This window comes from Microplitis mediator, chromosome 2 (genome assembly GCF_029852145.1).
Source record: "Microplitis mediator isolate UGA2020A chromosome 2, iyMicMedi2.1, whole genome shotgun sequence".
Classification (NCBI taxonomy): Eukaryota; Metazoa; Arthropoda; class Insecta; order Hymenoptera; family Braconidae; genus Microplitis; species Microplitis mediator.
In genome coordinates this window covers 21,776,502-21,800,653 of record NC_079970.1, presented here as the reverse complement: position 1 = coordinate 21,800,653, position 24,152 = coordinate 21,776,502, and the positions used below count along the sequence as shown (strand labels likewise).

General features: G+C 31.3%; 1 protein-coding gene across 6 annotated transcripts in view; it reads right to left on the bottom strand.

The window, feature by feature from the left end:
- LOC130663462 (E3 ubiquitin-protein ligase Rnf220-like) overlaps positions 1-24,152 on the bottom strand; it is a 98,456-nt gene that overhangs the window by 67,136 nt on the left and 7,168 nt on the right. For 5 of the 6 annotated variants that reach the window (XM_057462698.1, XM_057462699.1, XM_057462701.1 and 2 more), the window contains one exon: positions 6,111-6,248. The exons of the other annotated variant lie outside the window; for it this stretch is intronic. In XM_057462698.1, the coding sequence (XP_057318681.1) occupies positions 6,111-6,248 (138 nt within the window). The remainder of the gene's footprint in view (positions 1-6,110; positions 6,249-24,152) is intronic. 6 annotated transcript variants of the gene reach the window in all.

The window sequence follows — 24,152 nt, the reverse complement described above, 5'->3', positions numbered from 1 at the left end:
CCCAACAAATATTGTGTATGTTACAGGTTTCAAGATTATTACTTTTGTAACTGTTTTAAGATGTATGACTGAATTTAAATATTATGCCTTGAGTCGCAAATATTTTAATAGATTGCGAGTGATATTTTTAATTTACTGGTAAAATTAATTTCATTTTTTTATTTTAATTTAAGGGAAAGTGGGACGCGACAATGCCCCGAAAATTGAGTAAAAAAAAATTTTTTTTTAATGGCCTTATGAATTTGGTTTAAAAAAAATATCAAGACAGATAATTATTTATTAGTAATTACATGGATTTTTTATAAAATTCTTTATTTTTAATCCATTAAATTATTATTTCAATGAAATATCAAAGGGGAGGCCCCTACTGCTGCAAATTTATTAATTCTAATTTTTGTGAAAACAAAATTTTTCTATTTTTGAATTTAAAAAAAAATATAAAATTCCGGTGGCATATAAATATAAAAAAAGTATGATTTTAAAGAGGCTGGGACTAGATAGCTCACCCTAGTCGAAAAAAAAATTTATTTGACAAATTTGTAAAAGTAAAAAAAAGAAAAGCTATTAAATGTAACCCAAACAACAAAACACCCAGATAGTGTTAATAAACGGCATCACCTAATCCAAGAACATAAAAGACGCGTGTAGTACATATGTACCACGCACGCGTTTGTAAACTAAATCAGTGAAAATCTCCGGAAATGGTTGCCAGAGAGAGAAAGAGAGTTTGTCGGTATACGCAAACGTTTGCGGTTTAAACTCTCTCTATCGTCGTGAAAATCTCTAAACAGCCGGCACCACCCGGACAATTCGTCAACGCTATCTCTATCTCTCGGCAGCGTCGTTCTCTCGTATACATAAACCAGCTAAAAGTAGTATTAGTACTAGCTGGGGTGGTACGAGTATCAGTAGTTTCGCGCGCGCGACACTACTCCCCCTCCCTCTCTTTCTCTTTCCCTTTTTCTAGTATACCTACAACATAACACATCCCGAGCCGTCCTATCCCATCTCGTCCGGTTGGATTTTAAAGAAAGTGGAAAATTTCGTGGCATGCAATCGGGCCGCACATAGATGGGCTCCGAAGAGGGTTTCAAGCTCACCGTTATCGTCGAGCTTATCAGCAAGGGCTTTAGTTGGATTGCAACGACCCAGAGCGACGTGTTACGCCCACGCCACATATCCCACATACGCTTTACTTGGCTTGGGTTACAACCAATATATATATATATATATATATATATATATATATATATATATGTATATATATATATATATATATATATATATATATATATATATATATATATATATATATATATATATATATATATATATATATATATATATATACATATACATATACAGCAACTGTTAACGTTACGAGGTGTCGACAAATTGGTCGAGTTTCACATACGTGTCAACGTCTATACACATATATATATATATAGATATACATGTTCCCGTCATTGTCATTTTGTCATGGCTCTATTGCAATTTAACTTAACTTTACCATATAATACTCAACAAAATCTCATACTCAACATCATATCAACTGTCGTATTACTTTTCATAAAAGACTATAACGGGATCGTTATAGATGATTGCTTACACTAGCTTTTTTTTTATCATACAAGTTGGTATATATTTAAGATTGTTGTGTGAAGATTTCTGTGTATAAAGACTGACTAGTTTATGACAAATACTTGAGGTATAAAATAATGTAAGAGAAACGTAAAATATTATGAGAGTGAGGGTAAGAGTCAGGACATAAGGAGTAAGGAGTGAGGCGAGAGACTGACGAGGGAGAAGCGAATTCGTTTACTTTCTATTACTTTGTTTTATCAAGGGATGAGATCATTACCCTACCCCGTATCTTTTGCCCTTCTTTTCTTAACTCGGTGTGTGTGGGTGTAGCTTCTTGCTGCATCGTTACCTTTGGCCGACACCCCGGCAGCGGACGTACGGCTGCCTTATTCCCGTTAGCAGAAAGAACGGCAGTGGCACTGGGTCCTTGTCGCCTTTAGCGACAGTAATTTTACTTAATTAAATTCCGTTCTTTCTGCCGCTGGTGTCCCTTGGCGTTTTGCAATTTCCTCCGTTGATCTTTAGTATGTTTCATTGCGTCAATCCCACTCCCGAGACATTGTTTGGACTTTTCATAGATAATATTCTTGGAAAAATACTCGTCTTATCGCGGTTTTAACGGCATTTTAAATAAATATGTTGCTTCTTTAAATTTAAACTTCAACGCGATATCACTAATTTTTTTTTTTTAATCAAAAAAAAAAATTTCAGTATTAAAAAATGGTATTCATATTTTTCAAAAATAAATATATGCATATATATTAGTAGTTACCAATTTAGTGCACAAAAAAAAATTCTCGACTGAAGGTAAATATTTTTGATTCAAGAAAATTTTTTTGAAAGCCTCAATTTCTTCGGAAAAATCTTTTTTGGCCAAGACAAATTCTCATGTACCTGAAGATCAGAAAGTTTTTCGTGCAACGAAAATGAAAAAAATTTATGTAATTTTACTGCTTAAGTTCCGGAAGTTGCATGGGGGTGGCCGACGATTTTCGGCTGACATACCAGCATCTATATGCGAAAAATTTCTGAAATCTAGTCATCCATAAAATTTTTTTTTTCGTTGCGCGAAAAACGTTCCGATCTTCAGGTACACAAATTCTCTTGGCTCAAGAAAATCTTGACTCGGTTCCCGAAAACGTTTGTACTTCAAAATATTTTCTTGACTCAGATAATTTTTTTTTTTGCTGGGTTGTAAAAAAAAGTGACTTGTCTGAGAATTAAATTCGCGAAGAAAAATAATTATTGCGTTGGTTGGTTGGGTTGAGAAAAATAATAAAGAATGTAACCGAAAGTATGATACTCCCTCTGTTCCTAAACACTCAACCGCGTTTCGCGATGTGGATCACTCTCTTATTACCACTTCATCTGCAATTAACATTTATCGCCGGTGGAAAAAGTAATTAAATATTCCCAAGGAAAAATATACGCTGAGATATTATGAGTCACGTTGAAAGACGACTTAGCGAGGTCCTTAACTTTGAATTAAAAGGTAAAAAGTACTTGTAAAAAAATAAAGTACAACAGATAAATAAAAAATAACATAAAAAATTAGAGTGTATGGTGATATTTTTCTTTGTTGCTAAAAGTATGAGGAGTAAAGTCACTGGTATACTCATAATATACGGTAATTTAATTTAATAATGTGTATGTGAGACCCCCCTGGTAGAGAATTTTTAATGGCGAATAATATGGGTACTCTTTAATGCCCTTGCACTGACCAGTTTTGGTCTCAAGTTAGTGTCTTTCCTAGTAGTAATCTCAAGACGGTCATTTTAAGGTAATGAATGTGAGAAAAGAGAATAAAGTATATGAAAAAAATAATAATAAAAAAATATAAAAGAGGAAATTAAGAGTCTCTTTAAAGCTTTAAATTTCTTCTTAGCGGCTTGTAATCAAAATTTTGTTACTTTTTCGTAGCTAAATTTTACGGCCTGTGTTTTCACTCTTACTCATAATAACATCCGCAACAAAACATAATTTACTGAATAAAAAAATAATAAAATATTATTTATCATTAAGAAATTAATTTAAGGGGGATAGCCACTGTGAAATTAAAAAAAAAAATTTTTTTTTTTTACTAAATCAAAGTTTATATGTTCAAAAATATGTATCTAGAGTTTTACATGAAAATTCCTAATATTTTTCAAGTTATAATCATTTTTGTGACAGCACGTCAACTGACCGTTGCATCAACTAAAAACTTTAAACGCGTTTTTCTCGAAACTACTTTTTTTGAACTGGTGGCATCTGTAATTTTTATAAATATAAACCGATTCGCAACTTTTTTTTTTCCGTATTCGTCTATTCAGTAGCTAAAGTTGCACGTAGCGGATTTTGAAAATTTTGATTTTTAAGATTTTTTAGGGTTGTTTGAATCCAAAAAAATGAGAAAAAAAAACGAAAAAATTTTTAATATGTCGCCATTATTTTTCAAATCCAAATTTTCAAAATCCCCTACGTGGAGCGATAACCACATGCATACAGATTACAACGCCGTTTGTTTTTTTTGTTTCTGATAATCCGTTTTTGAGTTAGAGATGACACCGTGGTGGGGAAAATTTTTTTGGTGCTCCACAAAAATGCTTATAACTTTGTAACAACATGATATTTTTTAATAAAAATTTAGGGGAATTATCTTCAATGTATACTTTACAAAACATAAAAAAACCCGATCCCCAAATTCCTTTATTATTCCAGTCAAAAAAATTCCCGAAAATCACCTATTTTTTTATCCTCACAGTGGCTATCCTCCTTAATAAGTATTTAATTTTTTTTTTTTAGTATCATGCATTTATTGCTGATTAAATAAATCCGCTGAGTTTCGGAGATTAACAGAAATAAAACCCAGTGAATAATTTATTAGATGTAAAAATAAAAATAAGATGCAATAAACGACATGAATTTGAAGAGTTTAAATTAAAATCAATAGAGATGAAAAAAATTAAAAATAAAACGCAAGTGAGCATCAATATTCGCTATATGAATGTTGTATTTATGTGGGTGTGTTTGTTTGTTATAGAGATACAAATGAAAACAAAAGTCCACAAAATGAAATATAAAACGGTATCCGGAAATGAATAGTGATATGCGCGTGTTTTTAACGGAAAGAGAGTAAAGTATTACAGGATATTGCCAACACGTATTTTTGTTACTGTTGAGTACGAAGAGTTGGAGAACGATATGCCCGTACGTGTTATACATATACATATATGTATGTATATATGTATCATGACGATACGACTGAGTGAACGGATTGCCTATCAATTTTAACGTTTACGCTATTGCTGAAATCAAATCCTCTGACCTCTTAAAATAAAAATTAAAAAATAAAAACAAAAATTGCCAACTTATTAAATATCGATAAAAAATTAAATTAAATTTTTTTTTAAATTGTTATTAAAAAGAAAAAATAAATAAATAAATAGAAAGCTTTTATACGGACTATTGTTAAATATAAGCCGCAATTAAACGGCATCAAAAACAAATCCCGTTAACTACTGGTTCAATTAGCCGTCAACATAGTAACAAGATTATTACTCCGGAAATTGTTGTACGAATATTTAAACGCATTCACGTGAGATCGTTAAATTTATTCATTTCATTTTTTTACGCAATACATTTAACTATTATTCTGTTTCCGATTATATTCTACCGTCAATCTGCTCGATAATATTCAAATAAGCTTATGTTTATTATTAATTAATAAGCAAATAATTTATATATAATATTAAAAAATAAATTATCATTAAATATGTAATATATATATGTAGGGGAGGGAGGGGCAAAATCGGTTAGCCCAAAATTTTATAAAAAAAGTTTGTTTTTTAAATATTCGAAAATTACTTTTGTATATAATGGAGCATTAATTTGAATTATGTCAAAAATCGAAAGTTTCTGTCAGTCGAAAAATGTTGATGACTTTTGATTTAAAATAAAAACTATCAAAATTTTTTTTTATTTTGCGCATCCAATAATTATGTGAAATGTAATTTCTTTTTATGTAAATTGATTTTAAGAAATATTAGTTCAATCAAATTTATTTAATATCCCAAAATTTTTTTTTCATCTTTTTTAGGGAATACTTTATTTTGCCCACAAAAAATGATTTTTTTTTTAACAACAGCATTAAAAAAAAAAGACTTATCGTATTTGAGTCCCCAAAAACTTCTAGTATCTCCTCAAGGGGTAACGGTAACCGATTTTCAATTAAATTTAATTCACGGGCAAACACCGGAAACCTAAAATAAAGAGTCTTTAGCGTTTTTTGAAACCTTAATGGAAGGCTAGAAATTTCGTATTTTCAAAAATTATAATTCGTCTCCAAGAAAAATTGTTTTAAAATTCTCATTTACTCTACGAGTGCAACAAAGTAGTCCCGTTTATTTTTCTGAGTGTGTGAAAGATGTCCGGTAGCATATCCCCTTAAGTACTCCGTTTTGCCCACCCACTTTTCTATATATATAATATATGTATATAAATGTATATGGGTGTTATAATGATAATGAAGATGGCTGATGACCTACCTTGGTCTTGTAAAAGACAACGGGTGGTCTTGGCAGCGAGTCCCGGGGGCAGAGCGAACCTGTAGGCTGGGCCCAGTGACAGTCCTAGACCCAAACCAAGCGCCTCTGCGCCGCATCGACCCCCGAATACTGGCCCCACTAGAATCACCCACAAGATTACATCATCAGTCGTCATCATTGTCATTATCATCTTTATTACTCGGGTATCGACGAAGATTTGTCTCTTTTTAGTACCATCCTCGATACCCGTCAATAAAATACACATTTTTAAATACTATTTAAATATTACACAATATTCATATGCTTAGTATTAGTAAAATATATATAAAAATATTTAATAATATAGAGTAATTTTCTTTTGTAGGCTTTATTATCCACTTTGCATCAATCGACAATGCATGAGTTTATTGCTTTTATTTTTTTTGCAACATCTGACACGTGCCAATTCTCCCTCACCGCGTGTCCTTTGAAGCTGACTGTTACTCTAAACTATATATACTGTATGATGATAGGATACATCTCAATCCCCCTTTTCACTTTGCAACAAATCGATATTTATTAACATCATATTTTAACTTTTAAACTCCTGAGTAAGCAAAAAATAAAATTCCACTGGAAGCTATCATCCGTATTATCATCATTATATATTTATATACATATATATTATCCACGGCTCTACAATATATATATATACATAATATATAATATATAATATGCTACTGGCGGCTTAACATACTCTTCTTAAATTGCGTCTTTGAAATGCAGAGCATCGGCCGAAATGAAGAGAAGAAAAAATTGTAAAAGATATATAGTATATATATTATATAGATAAAGTTGTTAGTGTAAATATATATAGTATAGTAGTAGAGGTAGTAGTATAAAACGATAGAAAGACCGTAGAGTTTAAGGCAAAAAAAAGCGCGTTGCCTTTGACTCGGTAGCTTACACGCTGATTAAGACACCCGATACAATTAGGCGGCGAAAAGAGTCTCAAAAGATGCGAGAGATCTTTAGGCTGCTTTACATTAGGCATCTCACTGGCTCATGGACACAGCACACACTCTACCGTTTGCTAAGTAAAGGTGAGTTTAAACGCAACGGGTGTCTGGATTCAGACAAGATATATATATACATACATTTTTTATTCTTCATATTCTTAATGTTTAAGATGTACTTTTAGTTAATGTTATGTGGGTAGAATGACTATAAATTAGTCGTTTAAGTATCGAAAAATTTTTTAAACATGTATCTGATGTAAGAATATTTATGTTCAATAAATATTTATGTATATATATACGAATAAATAATGAGAATTGCTTTAATTGAAAGTCAATAGATCTTAGACTCGAAATTTGCATTGATTAATTTTACAACGTGTTAAGCAGAATTGAACGAGATAAATTGTGAGCGAATTCCGGTAAATCAATAATCGATTGACAATTAGCAATCAGTCCTAATTAATTAAATGTCTTTTTGAGTATTTTATCTGTTTTATAAGGCTCGAAATTAGTTTATTTGAATAAAGTAAAAGACCTAGTACCTGATCAGGAAACTAGTACCCAATTACCCCATGTATTTGTATGTTAATATTTAATAAATATAGAAATAGACATACAAATACATGAGTGATCTTACACAGTAAAAAAAGTTTGTGCATATGATTTACAATCGGACTTCGTTATAAGACTATTATTCTTTTTTTTTTATAAACCAGGTATCGCAATAGTTTGGGAGAAAAGCTAATAGTCTTATAACGGGGCCCTACTGTATATATAGATGTATGTACCCAGAAAAAAAGAATTTTTTGGCGCCAAATAAATTTTGAATTATGAATTGAAAAAAAAATTTTTCGCGGGACTCGAAAAATTTTTCTTGGTGCAAGAAAATTTTTTTTTTTATAATTTATAATATAAAAATTTTCTCGGGGGGAGTAAACATTTTTTGCGCCAAGGAATCATTTTTTTTTTTTTTGTGTATTTATTATATGAAATAAAATATAAGTTTGGTATAATACGTATACGAAAGAGTTTGAATAATGAAAATACATGTGGAATTGGCCATAGAAGGCACGCGAAACCGCGGTAGCCGCGTGCGAGCAAGAGACACGAGGACTGGCAGCTGACAGTCCGCTGCAGATCCTTGCGATCTTAATCTCGGCAGTTTCTTCGCGGAAGGAGAGAAGATTCGTCTCGTCGTGTGCACTGGTTGGAGGATAAAAAATAAATAAAGTCAAGGAAGATACGAGAAACAAAGAAAAGAGAAAAAAAACCAGAGCCCAGTACAGAAAAGCTTATACGAGCGGGATTGAACGGAGATAAATGAAATAAAATAAAATAAACGAGAGTAGAGGAGAGGAATAAAATAAAAAAATATATTTAAGGAGTATGTTGAAAAAATAAAAAAGAGTTTAAAAAGAATGATAAAAAATGCGACTCTCGACGATTGAGAGAGGACGAGAATCCGTCGGACGGTGGCAGCCGAAGATTCGCTACTTGGTAAACCGACGACCGTATATATATCGAGACTTTGAATAATTCATTGAGCCGCGAGACTCGTCGACTCTTTTCTGCTCTATTCTATATGTCTTTAAGTTTAAGCCTTCCAGCGCACGCTCACTGATTTTTTTCCTGGACACACCCCTTCGATAAGACCATCCGTCAGATTATTTTTTATTATTTTTATCATTATCAATTTATACATCACAATCACATATATAAAAAACAATAATATATTCTTTATATTATATATTTTCATATATTAATTATTTTTATAAGTATCAATAAATTATTTTTATTCGAAACATTCAATTCGATTCTGATTTTCAAAAATAATTTTTCTTTAATTAATTCAATTGTGATCCTCAAATAAAAAATTTCAAGTAATGTAACGTTGTAATAAAATTTCTATTGTAACTGTTGCTATGAAATTTTTTATGGTAACCACGACAATAAAAAATTTTTTACGGTTGGAGTTACAGGATTTTAAAATGCATACAATGAGATTAAAAATATACTGAATCATCTATAAAAGAATTTTGGAATTTAAAGTAAAAAAATATATTAATGTAAAGTCGTGCAGTACCTTCTTGTTGTCAAATTAAGAAATTTTTTTTTGAATGGTCAAATTTTGTAATCAAAATCATCATGATTTTTCAAAAATAATTAAAATGCGCACAGGATTCTAAATAATTTTTTTTCAATGTAAACTTTTTAATTCAAATAAATCTGAACAATTTTTTTTAAATTTACATAAAAAACGAAATTTTCGGTTTAAAAAAATTTTTTTTTTTTTTTAATAAAATTCATGGAAATTAAATTTTTTAAAAATTATTTAACTTTCAGCGAAAATCAGTGATAGAGCCGTGACTTTGTAAGTGTTCCATTACGGTCACAATTTTTTTTAAATTAAACTTTTTTTTTCAATGGTCCAATTCTGTGATCAACTTGAACTAAAAAATAAGAAAAATTTATAAAAAAAAAAACACTAAACTTTTGTCAAAAATTTGTGACGGAGCCATGACTTTGTAAGTGTTCCATTACGATCACAATTTTTTTAAATTCAAACTTTTTTTTTTCAATGGTCAAATTCTGTGATCAACTTGAAATCAAAATCAAGAAAAATGTGTAGAAAACAAACACTAAACTTTTGTCAAAAATTTGTGACGTAGCCGTGACTTTGTAAGAGTTCCATTACGGTCACAAGAAATTTTTTTTTTTACTTAAAAAAAAGTGATAATTATATATATATTTATAATATAAAGATGAGGTTAAATAAACCCGGCCACAACGAAAGTACACATACTTGACACTGTAGCTATTACGGAAATTCAGGCATTTGAGCTCATACTCATGAGTGGCTTGGGTTGCATCCAGTTAGACGGTTCAGTACTTGCCGTGAGAGATCTTGCTATTCAATCCTCTCTACCTACTCAGATACTAAATACCAGTTTGTGGAAATGTTACGAGACCATCACACTTGGATACATACATACATACATACACACTCACTCACTCACCCACAAGCATATAACCATAAATAAATATATATACATATATATTTAAACACAATGCACTCATATGTCATGACATATTTAACATATTCAGCATTTACAACAACACAGTACAGTAAACAATACGGAAAAGAGCAAATGATAATAGTTTTAGCTTATATTACCCCTGCGAGCAAATCATTCAAGTTTGCGGTGATACATTTCAAAAACAAATAGTTTACCATATCCCCAGTCAATATTAGTTGTCATATTCAAGTTAAATTATCATTAGAGATTTACAAACATCGAGAACCTAAATTATCAATCAATAACTTAAATATACATCATACATATATATAAAACAAATAATTTATCTAGATTACCATAAATTATTGAAATAATAATTTACGATATTGAATATCGCGGTTTTCATTTTTTAAATTAAATAAACTCGGTACGATCCTGAAGTTAGCAGACAATTAAAAATTTTTTGATTTTTTTTTGAACAATCAAATTTGATCAAAAATAAAAACTAAAAATATGCACATGTAGAAAATTTAAAAGACTACAAGTGCAATTTTTTCAAATACTCTCTAAACATGAATTAGTGAAAATAAGTGAATATTCACTAATTTCAAGTACAAACCGAACCACTAATTTCAAAAAGTGGTTCGGTTGGCACTCAGAATTAGTGAATATTCACTTATTTCACTTATTTATGTTTAGAGAGTATTTTTATTTTCATTATTTATCGTTTTGAAAAAAATCCAAATATTATTAGAGGTCGGCTAACTTCAGTATCATAACTCGGTTGTGTTTATACCGTGTAAAAAATTTGCGGAGTGAATCTGGAGTCAACGCGGAGTGGATGAATTTTTATTTACTCACCTCTTCGGAGTTAAATTCACTCCGAATGGGAGCTATTGCGGAACGGAGGATTTGTTATTTATTTAACTCCCTCTCTTAAAAGTAATCAGTGAATAGTTACTGAGAATCAGTCTCAAGTATATCACTGATTGAATGAGTGATATACTTGGGACTGTTTTTGTAGTGAATATTAACTGACTCGAGTACTTTTCACTGATTCATGTTAAGAGAGCTCGAAAAGAATTTCTCTCCGAAGGGGAGTTTCGGAAAATATTAATTATAAAAAAATTACTGATACATATTGAGCTTAGGTCTTTGATATTTTGACATTTATATTGAGCACGGAAATAATTACGAGCTCCCTTTCCATATATTCACGCGAAATGACTTTTAAAAATTCTAAGCAGCTGATACTAAAACTTGAACAAATAAAATTCCACTGAGTCACAAACTGTCATATGACTTACATCAACCATACTACGAGATAACATTTCATGTTGTACCGAAATACCAAATATTCTCATAAAAATTATGTCACCATAGCTATTCAATGATTTAATATTTTCACTATCTATCATATATATGAAATTATAATTTAGTGAGTTACTAAAACAGTTTGTAAATTAAAAACCCAATATTTTAAGTTTAATTATTAAAATCTCAATCAATTATTTACTTAAATAATTATATTTCTAATTAACAGCTGATTCAATTGAATATAAATTTATTTAAATATCAAAACTCCGGACCGGAGTGAATGCGGATTGAAATAAAATCTTCGTCACACCGAAATCACTCCGCCCATAAAAAAAATTCCTAATCACTCCCCAAGCAAAGTGATTTTTTTCAACTCCGGAAGTCCGATTAACGGAGTGAATTTGGATTGAAATAAAATCCGTTTTTTTGCAGTACAAGAATATGACATGATCCTGAAGTTAGCAGACAAAATGTTTTGGATTTTTTTTTCAACGAATAAATTACAAAAAAACGAAAACTAAAAATATGCACATGTAGAAAATTTAAAAAACTTCAGGTGCAAATTTTTCAAATATTTTTTATTTCATAATTTAACGTCAGTATCATTAATATGACACTGAAATTAGCCGACGTCTAATAATTTTTTGATTTTTTTTAAGCAATTAATTATGAAAAAAAAAAATATTTGAAAAAATTGCACCTGTAGTTTTTTAAATTTTCTACAAGTGCAAATTTTTAGTTTATGTTTTTTTGTAATTTATTTGTTGAAAAAAATTCCTCAAATTACTAATTGTCGGATAACTTCAGGATCGTTAAGTTATAAAACAAAATTTATATTTTTTATCTCAAAGAATTGTCGAACGCGTTGCCAAAATCAGGGCGATCAAGTGCCAAAGTATTCTCAGGCCGTTCGAGTTTCATGGTGGTTGATATTTCATACAGACTATGTAATATGTGATGGGTATATAACGGATTATATAGCCATCATCGGGTTAGGTCTCTGTTGTACCTTTGCCTTTATTGTAAATATATAACCTATAGATCACCAACAAACTTAACCAACATAGTACCGATGAGTATATATCCTTACATTACCCTTGAACGCCGAGTGCGGTTTCGCGTCCTGTCCGGGCGATAGTCCTTCCGATCATCGGGGCTTCCCTCGATTCTCTTTTCTCCACCATGCATACATACAATACTTTTTTTTTTTTTTCTGTCGGTTTTATAAAATCCCGAATTCTGAACGCGACTTCGTGATCGGAATGCGCGCGAATAATGTGAAGATCGTTGTTATGTTCCTTGTTGTTGTTGATTTTAAAAGTAAGTGTTGTATGTTTGAACTACAATGAAGTCGCGGAATAATAATTACAATAATAACAATAATGATGATGATAAAAAATTTCAATTCTTGTTTTATTTCTGAAAGTAAACTTCCCTCTATTGAACATTCCGTGGCAAACGATTAAGACTTTAACTGCACGATAGAATGCGACGGTTCTTGCCGTCCAATGAATGTCCTCATTGTCTAAAGAGCGTGAGAAAAGTCGACACATATAAGACGTGTTCAATACAACACGTAAATTCGATGTAATTAAAGCAATATTTTACGACAAACACTTGGGTGAGTTGTATTAGAGATACTGGAATACTGAAATACTGCATTTATATACATAATTATATGTGGCAAGAGAGAAGAGAGATAATGAAAGATAGAAATATGTATGTATATGTATATAGATAGACAGAAGTGCCCGCAGAATTGTACGAAAACAAATCGAACGAGTAGGGCGCGGATGCAGTGGTTGGAAGCTTACCAGTGATATCCAACCAGTCATCGAGACTTACTACGTTTATACGTGGGGATTACATCGGTATTACCAGAGGACAAACCCGCTTTCGTTATGTGGGATTCACGATAAGCTGGGTGAACAAGTTTACCCTTAAAAAAAATATAAAATAAAAAATATAAAAAATAAATAAATAAAAGATATTTAGAAATCGCATTACCGATCAATCTTATTATTTTTCCTACTATTTTATTTGATAATCGACCCTTGGAATATTTTTTTTAACAAAAAATTTTACATGAAAAAAAATTAAATTGTTCATTTTTTTTTGCTGTAAAAATTTTTTGGAGTGAACGCGGAGTAAATCTGGAGTGAATGCAGAGCGGGTGAAATTAACTCCGAAGGGGAGTTTAATTTAATATTAAAACTCCGAATCGGAGTGAATGCGAATTTAAATGAAACTCAGATCACTCCGAAATTACTCCGCTGATAAAACTCCCTTTTACTCCGTATGCGGAGTGATTTCTTCTAAAACTCCAGAACTCCTAGTGACCGAGTAAATTCATATTTAACTCGTCAGAACTCCCGTTATGAGGATTTTGCTCACAGGACGAATTCACTCCCGATTTTTTACAGTGTAAATTTGGAATGAATACGGAGCGGATTTCCGGGTCATAATATCTAGCCTCAATCCAGCCTCACTGAGTAAAGAAAGCATTTTGAGCCTCAAATGAATCTCAAAGATCCTCAAGAAGCCTCGATAAGCCTCAAATTAACCTGTTACTCGACTATGTAATTTAAATTCGATTACTTGAGGCTCTTTGATCACCATTTGAGGCTCATTGATGCTTAATGAACATCATTTGAGGCTCAAAATGCTTTCTTTACTCAGTAAGGCTGAGACTTGAAGCTAGATATTATGACCCAAGTTACTGTTTATTTATTTAATTCCCTCGAAGTGAAATTCACTCCCAAAATGAGTTTAGTTTAATATTAAAACTTCAAATCGAAGTGAATGCGGATTTAAATAAATTTCGGTTGACTCCGAAATTACTCCGCTGAAAAAACTCCCCCTTTACTCCGTATGCGTGATGGAATGAATTCAAATTGAATTAAAATCCATAATCACTCGAATTTTTTTTACAGCGAATCAAGTTCTTATAAGAATAATTTAATAACCTAATTTATGAATAAGGAAATTTTTATTCATTGTGCAAGTCAAGTGACATAATGTGATAATGGTTATCATAAATTTTTTATTTTTAATTATTGATGCAATTAAAGAATTTAATAAATCACTTATCATATGAAATTATTCAATTCATAAAAAGATATAAATTTTGACAGACGTGAGATATATACATTAAATTAAGAGCTATTTCAATCGTTCTTTAATGAGAAAACCGCTAACATAATTAATCAAATTGGAGTATGATTGGGGAATTTAAATTGTTGGATATGAAATATAAAGTAATCAAATAAAGAAAAGTATTAAGCTAATTTCAAAAATAGAAGTAGTATAAATATAAAAATATATATACTCTTTGATTCGATATCAACGAACGGAATGAAAGAGAAATGCATTGAATTCAAAGATAAAATAAAATTAAAATGTATATAAATTCAATTGGAGAAGACTAAATGTTATAGGAAAACATATATCGATAAACGTGTGGACGTCTTTTTGGGGTCGAACGAGGAGCTAAGCACCCAACCAGACTACTTAAATCTTCTTCATCCCCTACAGCTACACAACTAGTACGCTACGGAATTTTTACGTCGAGATTTTTTTCGCTTCTCTACTTCTGGCTCTTTGCTACTGTCCTTCTTACTCAACTAACGAGCCTTCCGTTGAATACTTTAGTGCAGGGGTGGTCTCATCCCTCGGTCTTTTCCATCCCCTTACTTCTTCTATCACGAGCACTCCTACCACCTCTACTACAGACTCCAGTCTAGAGCACGGATCTCTTTTCCCTGTAATTAATTTGAGAAACCGCTTTCAATCCGGCTACTCACGATCTTCAAGCTTTTTTATTCACAAATGACCCCTTTATCTTACTCACACTTATATCTATATCTAAAAAAAAATATATATAATACACCTTATCCCCTATACCTCATATCATCCCCTTGACACACGGCTATTTTTTACGACAGTTGTAAGACAACAAAGAAAAAGAATAAGACGAAGAAAATACCCGAGACAAGGGTGTAGGTAATCCAAGATTTATTTGGCAATTTCACTTGAAGGTTAATATACGCAATTCAACAAATATTTTAACAAGAATTTTTACAATCGATCTTTAAATAAAATTTATCGATGTGAATCTTGTTTTACCCATAATTTTAATTTTTTATCTTTAACCACACAATTGATGGGCGTAATTAAACTCAAGGTAATTAATAATCATTTAATAGCCCGATAAAATATTTTAAACGGCGATAAAGCTACAAAGTATCAAAGCATCAAACAAATAAAAGTTTCATGTTAAAATTTTGCTTTAGTACTTGAGGAAAAGAAAAAAAAAGTAAAAAAGTGAATCATGGAACGTAAAAATTTGAAATAGTAAAATGAGAAAGAGAATAAAAGTAAGGAGAGAGGGTAAGAGGTGGAGAATTTCGAAATGCATTATTCATGGGCTGTGAGAAGATACGATATGATCCAATATGTGGCCCAAGTGTGCTCGACCCCTACAAGAAGTTACATTTTCTTGCTCTACTCTCTACAACAACTTGCGCTCTCACTTTACGCCCTAAGCTGCTGAAAATTGACGCTAGAATTTTCTCGTAATTTAGGATATCTGCAGCCTATATCTATCTATATATATATATGTATATATATACCGTAGGGAAAACGATTTACCTCATACTTTATAGTTAATACTCAACCGTTTATACGTCAAATTTATATTTTTTCCGCAATGAAAAATAAATAAAAATTCAAATTTATAAATAATAAAAATTATTATTTATTTTTTTAAAAATAATAAAAAAATTATATGTTATGTCTTCTGCAGTGTGGAGTGAGTGCCAAAGAGAGGCGATCGAGGTGGACAGACCAGCAGAAAAGCAACGCACCATATTAACACACAATGAGATACTTTTGTTTTTACATTTCACCCTCTATCTCGCTTATATTCGGCTTTTTAAACTTCTTATATACACGGTTCGAACGTGAACTTGTTCTCTGCCTTGAATCTCTTCTTACCTACCGGGTGATCTATTCATTTTTAATCTCCAATTATTTTTATTATCAATTATTTATAAATTTATGATATTCATTATTTTTATTTTTTATCCAAACTGCTTTATTTTTATTTATTATGATGTAGTTTTTTTTATTTTTTTTAAAATAGTGGAAATTTTTTATTGGAGTACGTGTATAGAGGATATGGATTTTTTTAAACACCCTGTTTGTAAGCGAGAAATTCTTAGCGCGAATAAAGAGACTCTAACAAGTCACGTGTGTGCATCTTTCTTATTCGTAATTCTCTACAGTTTAACTCTGGTCCATTGTGTGCGGATTTCGTTGATAAATTACCGAATAATTGTCAAATGTGAGAAAATAAAAAAATTATATATGTATATATATATATATATATATATATATATATATATATATATATATATATATATATATATATATATATATATATATATATATGTATTAGAGTGGTCGTTAAAAATTTTAAGTAAAAAAGAACCAAGCTTCAGGACGATCAAAGTTCATTTTTCGATACAATCGCGGTTTTTTTTAAATATCTCATGAAATATGCAGATTAAAGGAAAAAATCATAGGAACAATTTTGTAGGAAATTAAATTTTTGACAAAAAAGTTCATGTTCATTTTTTTTTAAAAATGTGTATTTACGAAGATATTTTAAAAAAACTTTTTTTAGATCTGATAAATTGATGATCCTGAAGTTAACAGACAACTAAAAATTTCCAGATTTTTTTTTCAACAAATCGATTCCAAAAAATAATCAAACTAAAAATATGTACATGTAGAAAATTAAAAAATCTAGAGGTGCAATTTTTTAAATTATTTTTTTTTTTAAATTTATCGTGTTGTTAAAAATTCAAAAATTATTAAACGTCAGCTATCCTTTAAATGCTCAATTGATGAGATCTAAAAAAGTTTTTTTAAAATATCTTCGTAAATAAACATTTTATAAAAAAAATCAACATGACCTTTTTTGTCAAGAATTTAATTTCCTACAAAATTGTTTTTATGATTTTTTCCTTTAATCTGCATATTTCATGAGATATTTAAAAAAAACATGATTGTATCGAAAAATAAACTTCGATCGTTCTGAGACACGTGTTTTTTTTTTATTTAAAAAGAAGAACCAAATTCCCCACTTATTTTTTCACTAAAAAGAAGCTTTTTATGGGGCATCTGAGAAAATTTAATTTTCAATGAATACCTCTATATATATGTATGGTTTAAAAATAAAAATATAAAATTGACAAATAAAAGTTAAGAATAAAAAAAAAATACGAAAATATATAAATAAAAATAGTGACAAAATAAATTTTACTTTTAATTAATTGATAATAATTTACCAGTGTCATATATATATAAATTAAAAATACAAAACATTCATTAAAATAGAATATAGAATCACAAAAATAAATAAATTTGAATAAAAAGACTCGTGTGGGGCATCGGAAATTCAAGAAACACAAAGACAGTGACACTGACGAAAACCCGAGGGATAATTTATCGATTCAGAAGGAGGAACCTAGACATATATAAATATATATGTATATAAAGAGTAAGAAAAAAAAATAAACTCTAATCAACGATTTAATCCCGTATAACGTTTGAGTAAATTTATTTTTCCGCTGGCTCGTGACCAGTTCACGGTGACGACGTCGACGTGGTGGTAAAATTGTTGAAGCGAAACACTACACTACCAACGAGATTAAAAATCGCCTAATTGGTTAATTGTGTTAGCACGATCGTGTCAAAGAGCTCTCTTATATTAGTAGTCTAGAGACGAATTAAAAGGAACGGGTAAAAAAAATAAATAAATTAAAAAATTCAATAAACGCGAAAAGAAATGTCGGATTTTTTTACTGCCACCATAAATGACACTTTGAGAATTATAAATCAACAGATTTTACTCACTACTCATGTTAAACAAATGTATAAAACATTTTTTTAATTAAAAAAAAACAAATTTATTTATAATCATTTCCGGAAACTATTGGTTAAAAAAATATATATATAGATTAGAGTAAATACCAGTGTATAGAAACGATCAGAAGACAGTGATAAACGTTTTTAGTTCCAGTGATTTCGGTTAATTGTCACTGGGGCCATTTTTCACTCAACTATATAGAAGAAAAAGAGAATAAGAGACAAGTAGAAACTAAAATGCGTTGGCGTTTATACAAGACATTGGTACGATTGGTGTGTGCGGGTCTTTACCACTCGTAAATATCTTGTAGGGTGTCGTACAAGCGAAAGGGCTAAAGGTTGAGATGTCTTACTTGAAGGCTTAAGACACGACGACTTTCCAAAGGGAGAAAAAGGGTCTACTACTACAACTACTACTACTGCTTCTACTACTATTTCTTATTCTTCTTCTTCTTCTTCTGCTTTTGCTTCGGCCGTATTACTACTACTATATTTCTTCTTCGTGTTCTTATTTTTCTTTAGTAAATAGCCCTGAGTGTAATGACATCCGGGATGAGAGAAAGATTTTGAGCTTCCCACTACTCCGATGCCGGATTACTGAGGAGTTATCACCGTATAGAAGTAACAAGCTATTGTATATTACCCGGCCATATCAAATGTAACAATAAGCTTCCGCAATTCTATACCTGATATTATTTTTTATGTTTATTTACTTTTTTTTTTCTAGTCATTTATTAAATTGGGATTAATATTTTAACTGGATTTATTGTAAGAGGATAGATGACTATGTCGACCCTTAAGTACTACCCTATGCCTAAGTGATGCTACTGGCAAAGTATGCAAGGGGGATTAATACTACTGCCCTTCATATGGAGAAAAACCGACTTGAAAAATGTACGAGTTTTTATTATGCTGCCGACCAAACTTGAAACAGGAAGTTGAGAATTTTTGGAAAAATCGGATTTTGATTTCTGATGAAATTTGTCGTTTTTGGAAAAATAAAAAAATTATTAGACACCGGCTTACTTTAGTGTCATGTTAAGATGATCTTGAAATTAGCAGACGATTAACAATTTTCGGATTTTTTGTACAACAATTTAATTTAAAAAAAAAAATAAACTAAAAAAATGCACATGTAGAAAATTAAAGAAACTGTAGGTGCAATTTTCTAAAATATTTTTTTTTTTTATAATTTGTCGATTCTAAAAAAATCTAAGTTATTAGACATCGGCTAATTTTAGTATCATGTCGAGATCCTGAAATTAGCGGATGATTAATAATTTTCGGATTTTTTTTTCAACAATTTAATTAAAAAAAAAAAAAATCTAAAAAAATACACATGTAGAAAATTGAAAAAGCTATAAGTGTAATTTTCTAAAATATTTTTTTTTTTATAATTTATTGTTTTTAAAAAAATCCAAGAATTATAAGACGTCTGCTTACTTTAGTATCATGTTGAGTTGCCAAAAAATTACTATGCTGCATTACAAAAAATCTTATATACTTAAAACTTATTGATATATTGACGTAAAAATTTTTGATCTTAATTAGAAATTATAGTCGAGACAAAAAAAATTTTAGCGGCTCACAATAATAATTATAGTAGAGCATGATAATTTTCGGCGACTCAACTTCCTGTTTAAAGTTTGGTCGCCAGTATAAAAAGAATTCGTACATTTTTTGACTCGTACACTCTTGTATTTTATCAGTATAAATATTTAAATATCAAACCAATACTTTAATTATTGATAATAAAAATTAAAAAAAAAAAAAGGTCTAGTTAATATCAGTTTTGAATCCTGCAGATTAACCGACGAGGTGTGAAAATGCCATCACAAAATCCAAACAGGCGTTTAGAGAATTTCCTGACTAGCAACCGCAGTTATTATGAACGAACATTTCGCGCGTTAACCTGCGCGTGGTCACGCTCCACATCAGCTGATGGTGACAGTTCAATTCGAACTTTAGTGTTCGGCGGTCAGAAATGTTAGCCGCAAAACCACACGCGTGATTTCTGTCTATCGCTTTCTCCTCTTCATCGCCCGAGAGTTTCATCATCACTTATAATAATTTTACATCGTCATTTACTCAACAACCCCCTTAATTCCCTATCCCTCATTCCCTACACCCTTTTCCATTTTACCAGAAACCATAAACTCATTTTAATTTTATAATTATGACAACTATAGTAATCAACTCATTGACGAACAATCGACAACAGACAATGGAAGCAAATACCAGAACTTTAATCATAATTTTAGAGCATAATAGAAAACGAGAATATCTACACAGAGAAAAATGATTTGTTAGCCCAAGAAAAATTTTTCATTATGAAATGAAGACACAAATTTTCTTAGAACTAGAAAAAAATTTCTCGCCCCAGAAAATTTTTGTTTTCAATTCGTAATGCAAAAAATTTCTTAGGGCAAGTAAATATTTTTTTGAGGCGAATAAAAAATTTCTGCGCCCAGAACTCCTTTTTTTCTGTGTAAAAAACCATCATAACATCCATATAGAGTAGAAGTACCATTTGTTTCCACTGTCCCATTTTTGGACATTTGACACTTTATTTGGTACCGTCACTTATTATCCGATAGACAAAATATCCCCGACAAAATATCTTATAATATAAATACTTTTCATATAAATAGTACGATACCCTTTTATCAGAAATGTTTAATATATTCGCACATAAAATTTGAGTGTGTGATATTAAAAATAGATCAACACATATGCTTGAAATCGTACTGTGCCCTTTTTTCACAGATTTTGGGTGGGTATTATTTTGGAAATAGGTCAAAACACATGCTTGGAATGGTACAGTACCCGTTTATCGAAAACCATTAATTATTTTTTCATTTAAAATATACATTTCTGAATAAGATTTATCGACAGGATATTTTGTCACGGATATTTTATCCGCGGATTACAAGTCGTGCTACCCTTCATTTCAATTAATAGTAGGACAAAAGTATGTTTTAAAATTTTTCAAAAATAAATTATGTTATTGCGTCCTTTAAAAATTATTTTATTTAAATTTTTCAAGTGTCCAAAACTGGGCCTAGTGACCAAAAACGGTGCCTCTGCCCTATAGATAGCGATATATGTCGATGTAGTTGCTTTAATACGTTCAGCACGTTTCCGTGACAATTGCAACACATATATGTGCACATTTGCCGCGTGAAGCCGCGGACAGTCCTCTCGGCAGATTTGCCAATTTACCCACAAGCGTTATATGTACGTAGTTTAGCTACCGTGGATGACAATGAGCAGAACGTACAATGTATAACGAGTTAAAGTGAAACAGCAAGTGCGTAGCAGAGAAACGAGAGTCGTCTCTTGATTTAGGGGGTTGAGGACCAAACGGCGAGGGGGTGGATGGAAGGAGTAGTTGAGCAATCACCAGCTAGAGCTAGTAGTGCAAGAGTAGAGGCTAGATGTGCGGCCTGCTGATGTGCGGTTGAAGAGATTAATATGCGCGTGAGGCGCACACCGTCCGTTTACCGGCACTTCCTCTCGACGCTAACCTACAACACCTAACTCACTCTACTACTCACACTGCCACGTTATCTCTATCTTTCTCTTCTCCCTTTTCATCGTTTACCCTCTACTCCACTCGCTTGGATACATGCAACTCTACTCTCTACTCCTATACTGTTCACTTTGCTCGCGATTCCCCATTCCATATTTAGTTTAACTGGCCCGCCAGGGCGCATTCCCATTTCTGCCTCCCTTGGCCGCGTGACCATTTAGTAATTTCTGTCACGAGTCAACCCGTCCGTTTACTGTAAAACCAAATATGTATGTATGTATTATGTAAACGTATATAGAGAATTTAAACTCACATGGGCAACACAACATACCATTGGGTGACGGAACCAGTAAACGCAATTAAAAAAAAAAAGTCCTCATACATCTTTGGTGGAGAAGCTTTTTGTTGCAAATAGATTTTTTTGTCCTGTTATTTTTTATCTTTCGCTCTTTGGCTAGTTCACTTGCTCGTAATATTGGCAAAGTGTCGGAACACTTGCTGTCTAGTAGTGTTACACATAAATGACTTTGAGTAAAAAGATAAAAAAAGAATAGAGAAAGGAGAGAGAGAGGAATGAGGAGGACTCCTCCCTAGTCCTCATCACCACGCCCCGACGTCTACAGTCGTGAGAGTTTCCGCGGTTTAGTGGAGGGGTTTTAGCCTTTGAAGGATAAAATACACGGATGAAAGTGCAGTATTAAGAGAGACAGAGAAATAACTACCCCCGGGTGTGGGTGGTAAAGTTCAATGCTCAATTTCTAGGAGGCGGAGCCTCTATTTCTAGACGACTTATATACAGGTACATATATGCTACATAGATACGATCTCTCTCTCTCTGAACGGGTTTTGTTGCTCGGGAATTGAGTACTGCGGTGTGATTGTATTGCGAACGAATTATGCGGACATGCGAGTGTCGATTTTTGATATTTCAGAATGATATATATGAGAAGTATATATATATGTACAGATGTATAAAGGATTTGAGAAAGATCAAAGACAGTTTGTCGGCACAAGTTTGTCTAGGAATCAAAGGGGTTAGCAGTGTCTTAAGACAATGTTCGTACTTGCGCGAAACGCCTGCTCCGCCCAGGAATCTTCTTCATACCAAAGTAATATATAGAGGAGGAGAACCGACGCGTACACGGTCTTTATTCTTGCGCAGTAGAAAAATTTATAAACTTATATATACCGATAATTTATATTAATTTATGTTACCGAAAATTCAAATACCGTTTTGCTTAATTTTACAGCCTGATATATATTTTTTCACAATTATTCAAATATTTTAAATTATAATATTAATGTAAATGATCAGTGACAAAAATTATAATATATCTTTGGTAAACTAAATATGAGATATAAAAAAAAAAATGGATAAAAGATGAAAGAAAAAGATGGAAATATTTGATGTGTGTAATTCAATAATTTCATTCCGTTTGTGATGGCGGTAATTTGAACGGTAGCTCGTTACTGTCTGGACATATAATGAGTCTCGCATTACCTGTCCTTTTAAAATTTAAATCTAATGCGCGAGTGAAAATAAAAAACTAAAACTCGGAGGAAAAAAAATTAAAATTATAAAATAAGTATAAAGATTTATAAAACATATGTCACATAAAGAATAATGAGTTATCAAAAAAAATTGTATATAAATAGGATAATTTATTTTGTTTTTTTTGTTTTATGGGGATAAACTAAAATGACAAATGATCTATTGATCGATTTTATTTGTAACACAAGAGACAAAAAGAATAAGAGAAATCAAATGAAGCACGAACAGAATAGAAGGACTAGACGAGACGAGGGTGAGAAATTGATGCCCGAATGCACGTACGTAGGTACATCTGAATCTGAAACGTGGAACAACGACCCTACATAACAGTAGTAGTACGTACCATACGTACATACAATTCGTTGTACGTATCTGTCATGTTGTAGAAAAGCACTTAGCCTCATTTGTATTCTTAGAGCGAAAATATTCCGTCCAGCGCGTCCTCCTCGATTTACCATAACGCACCACGAAATTATTCAATAATCAAATAAAAAATTTTTTATTATCATTATTATACGGACGAAAACAGATCTCGAAATTTAGTTACAATTACCAGTGAAAAGTCCGAAACCACTAATGGATCCGGTAGATTTTACTGTCGACGTGAGTGAAAAATTACTATTCCATAAGTAAACTGTGAAAAATCGGGAGTAAATTCGGAGTGATGATGAATTTTATTTAGATCCGTCACTC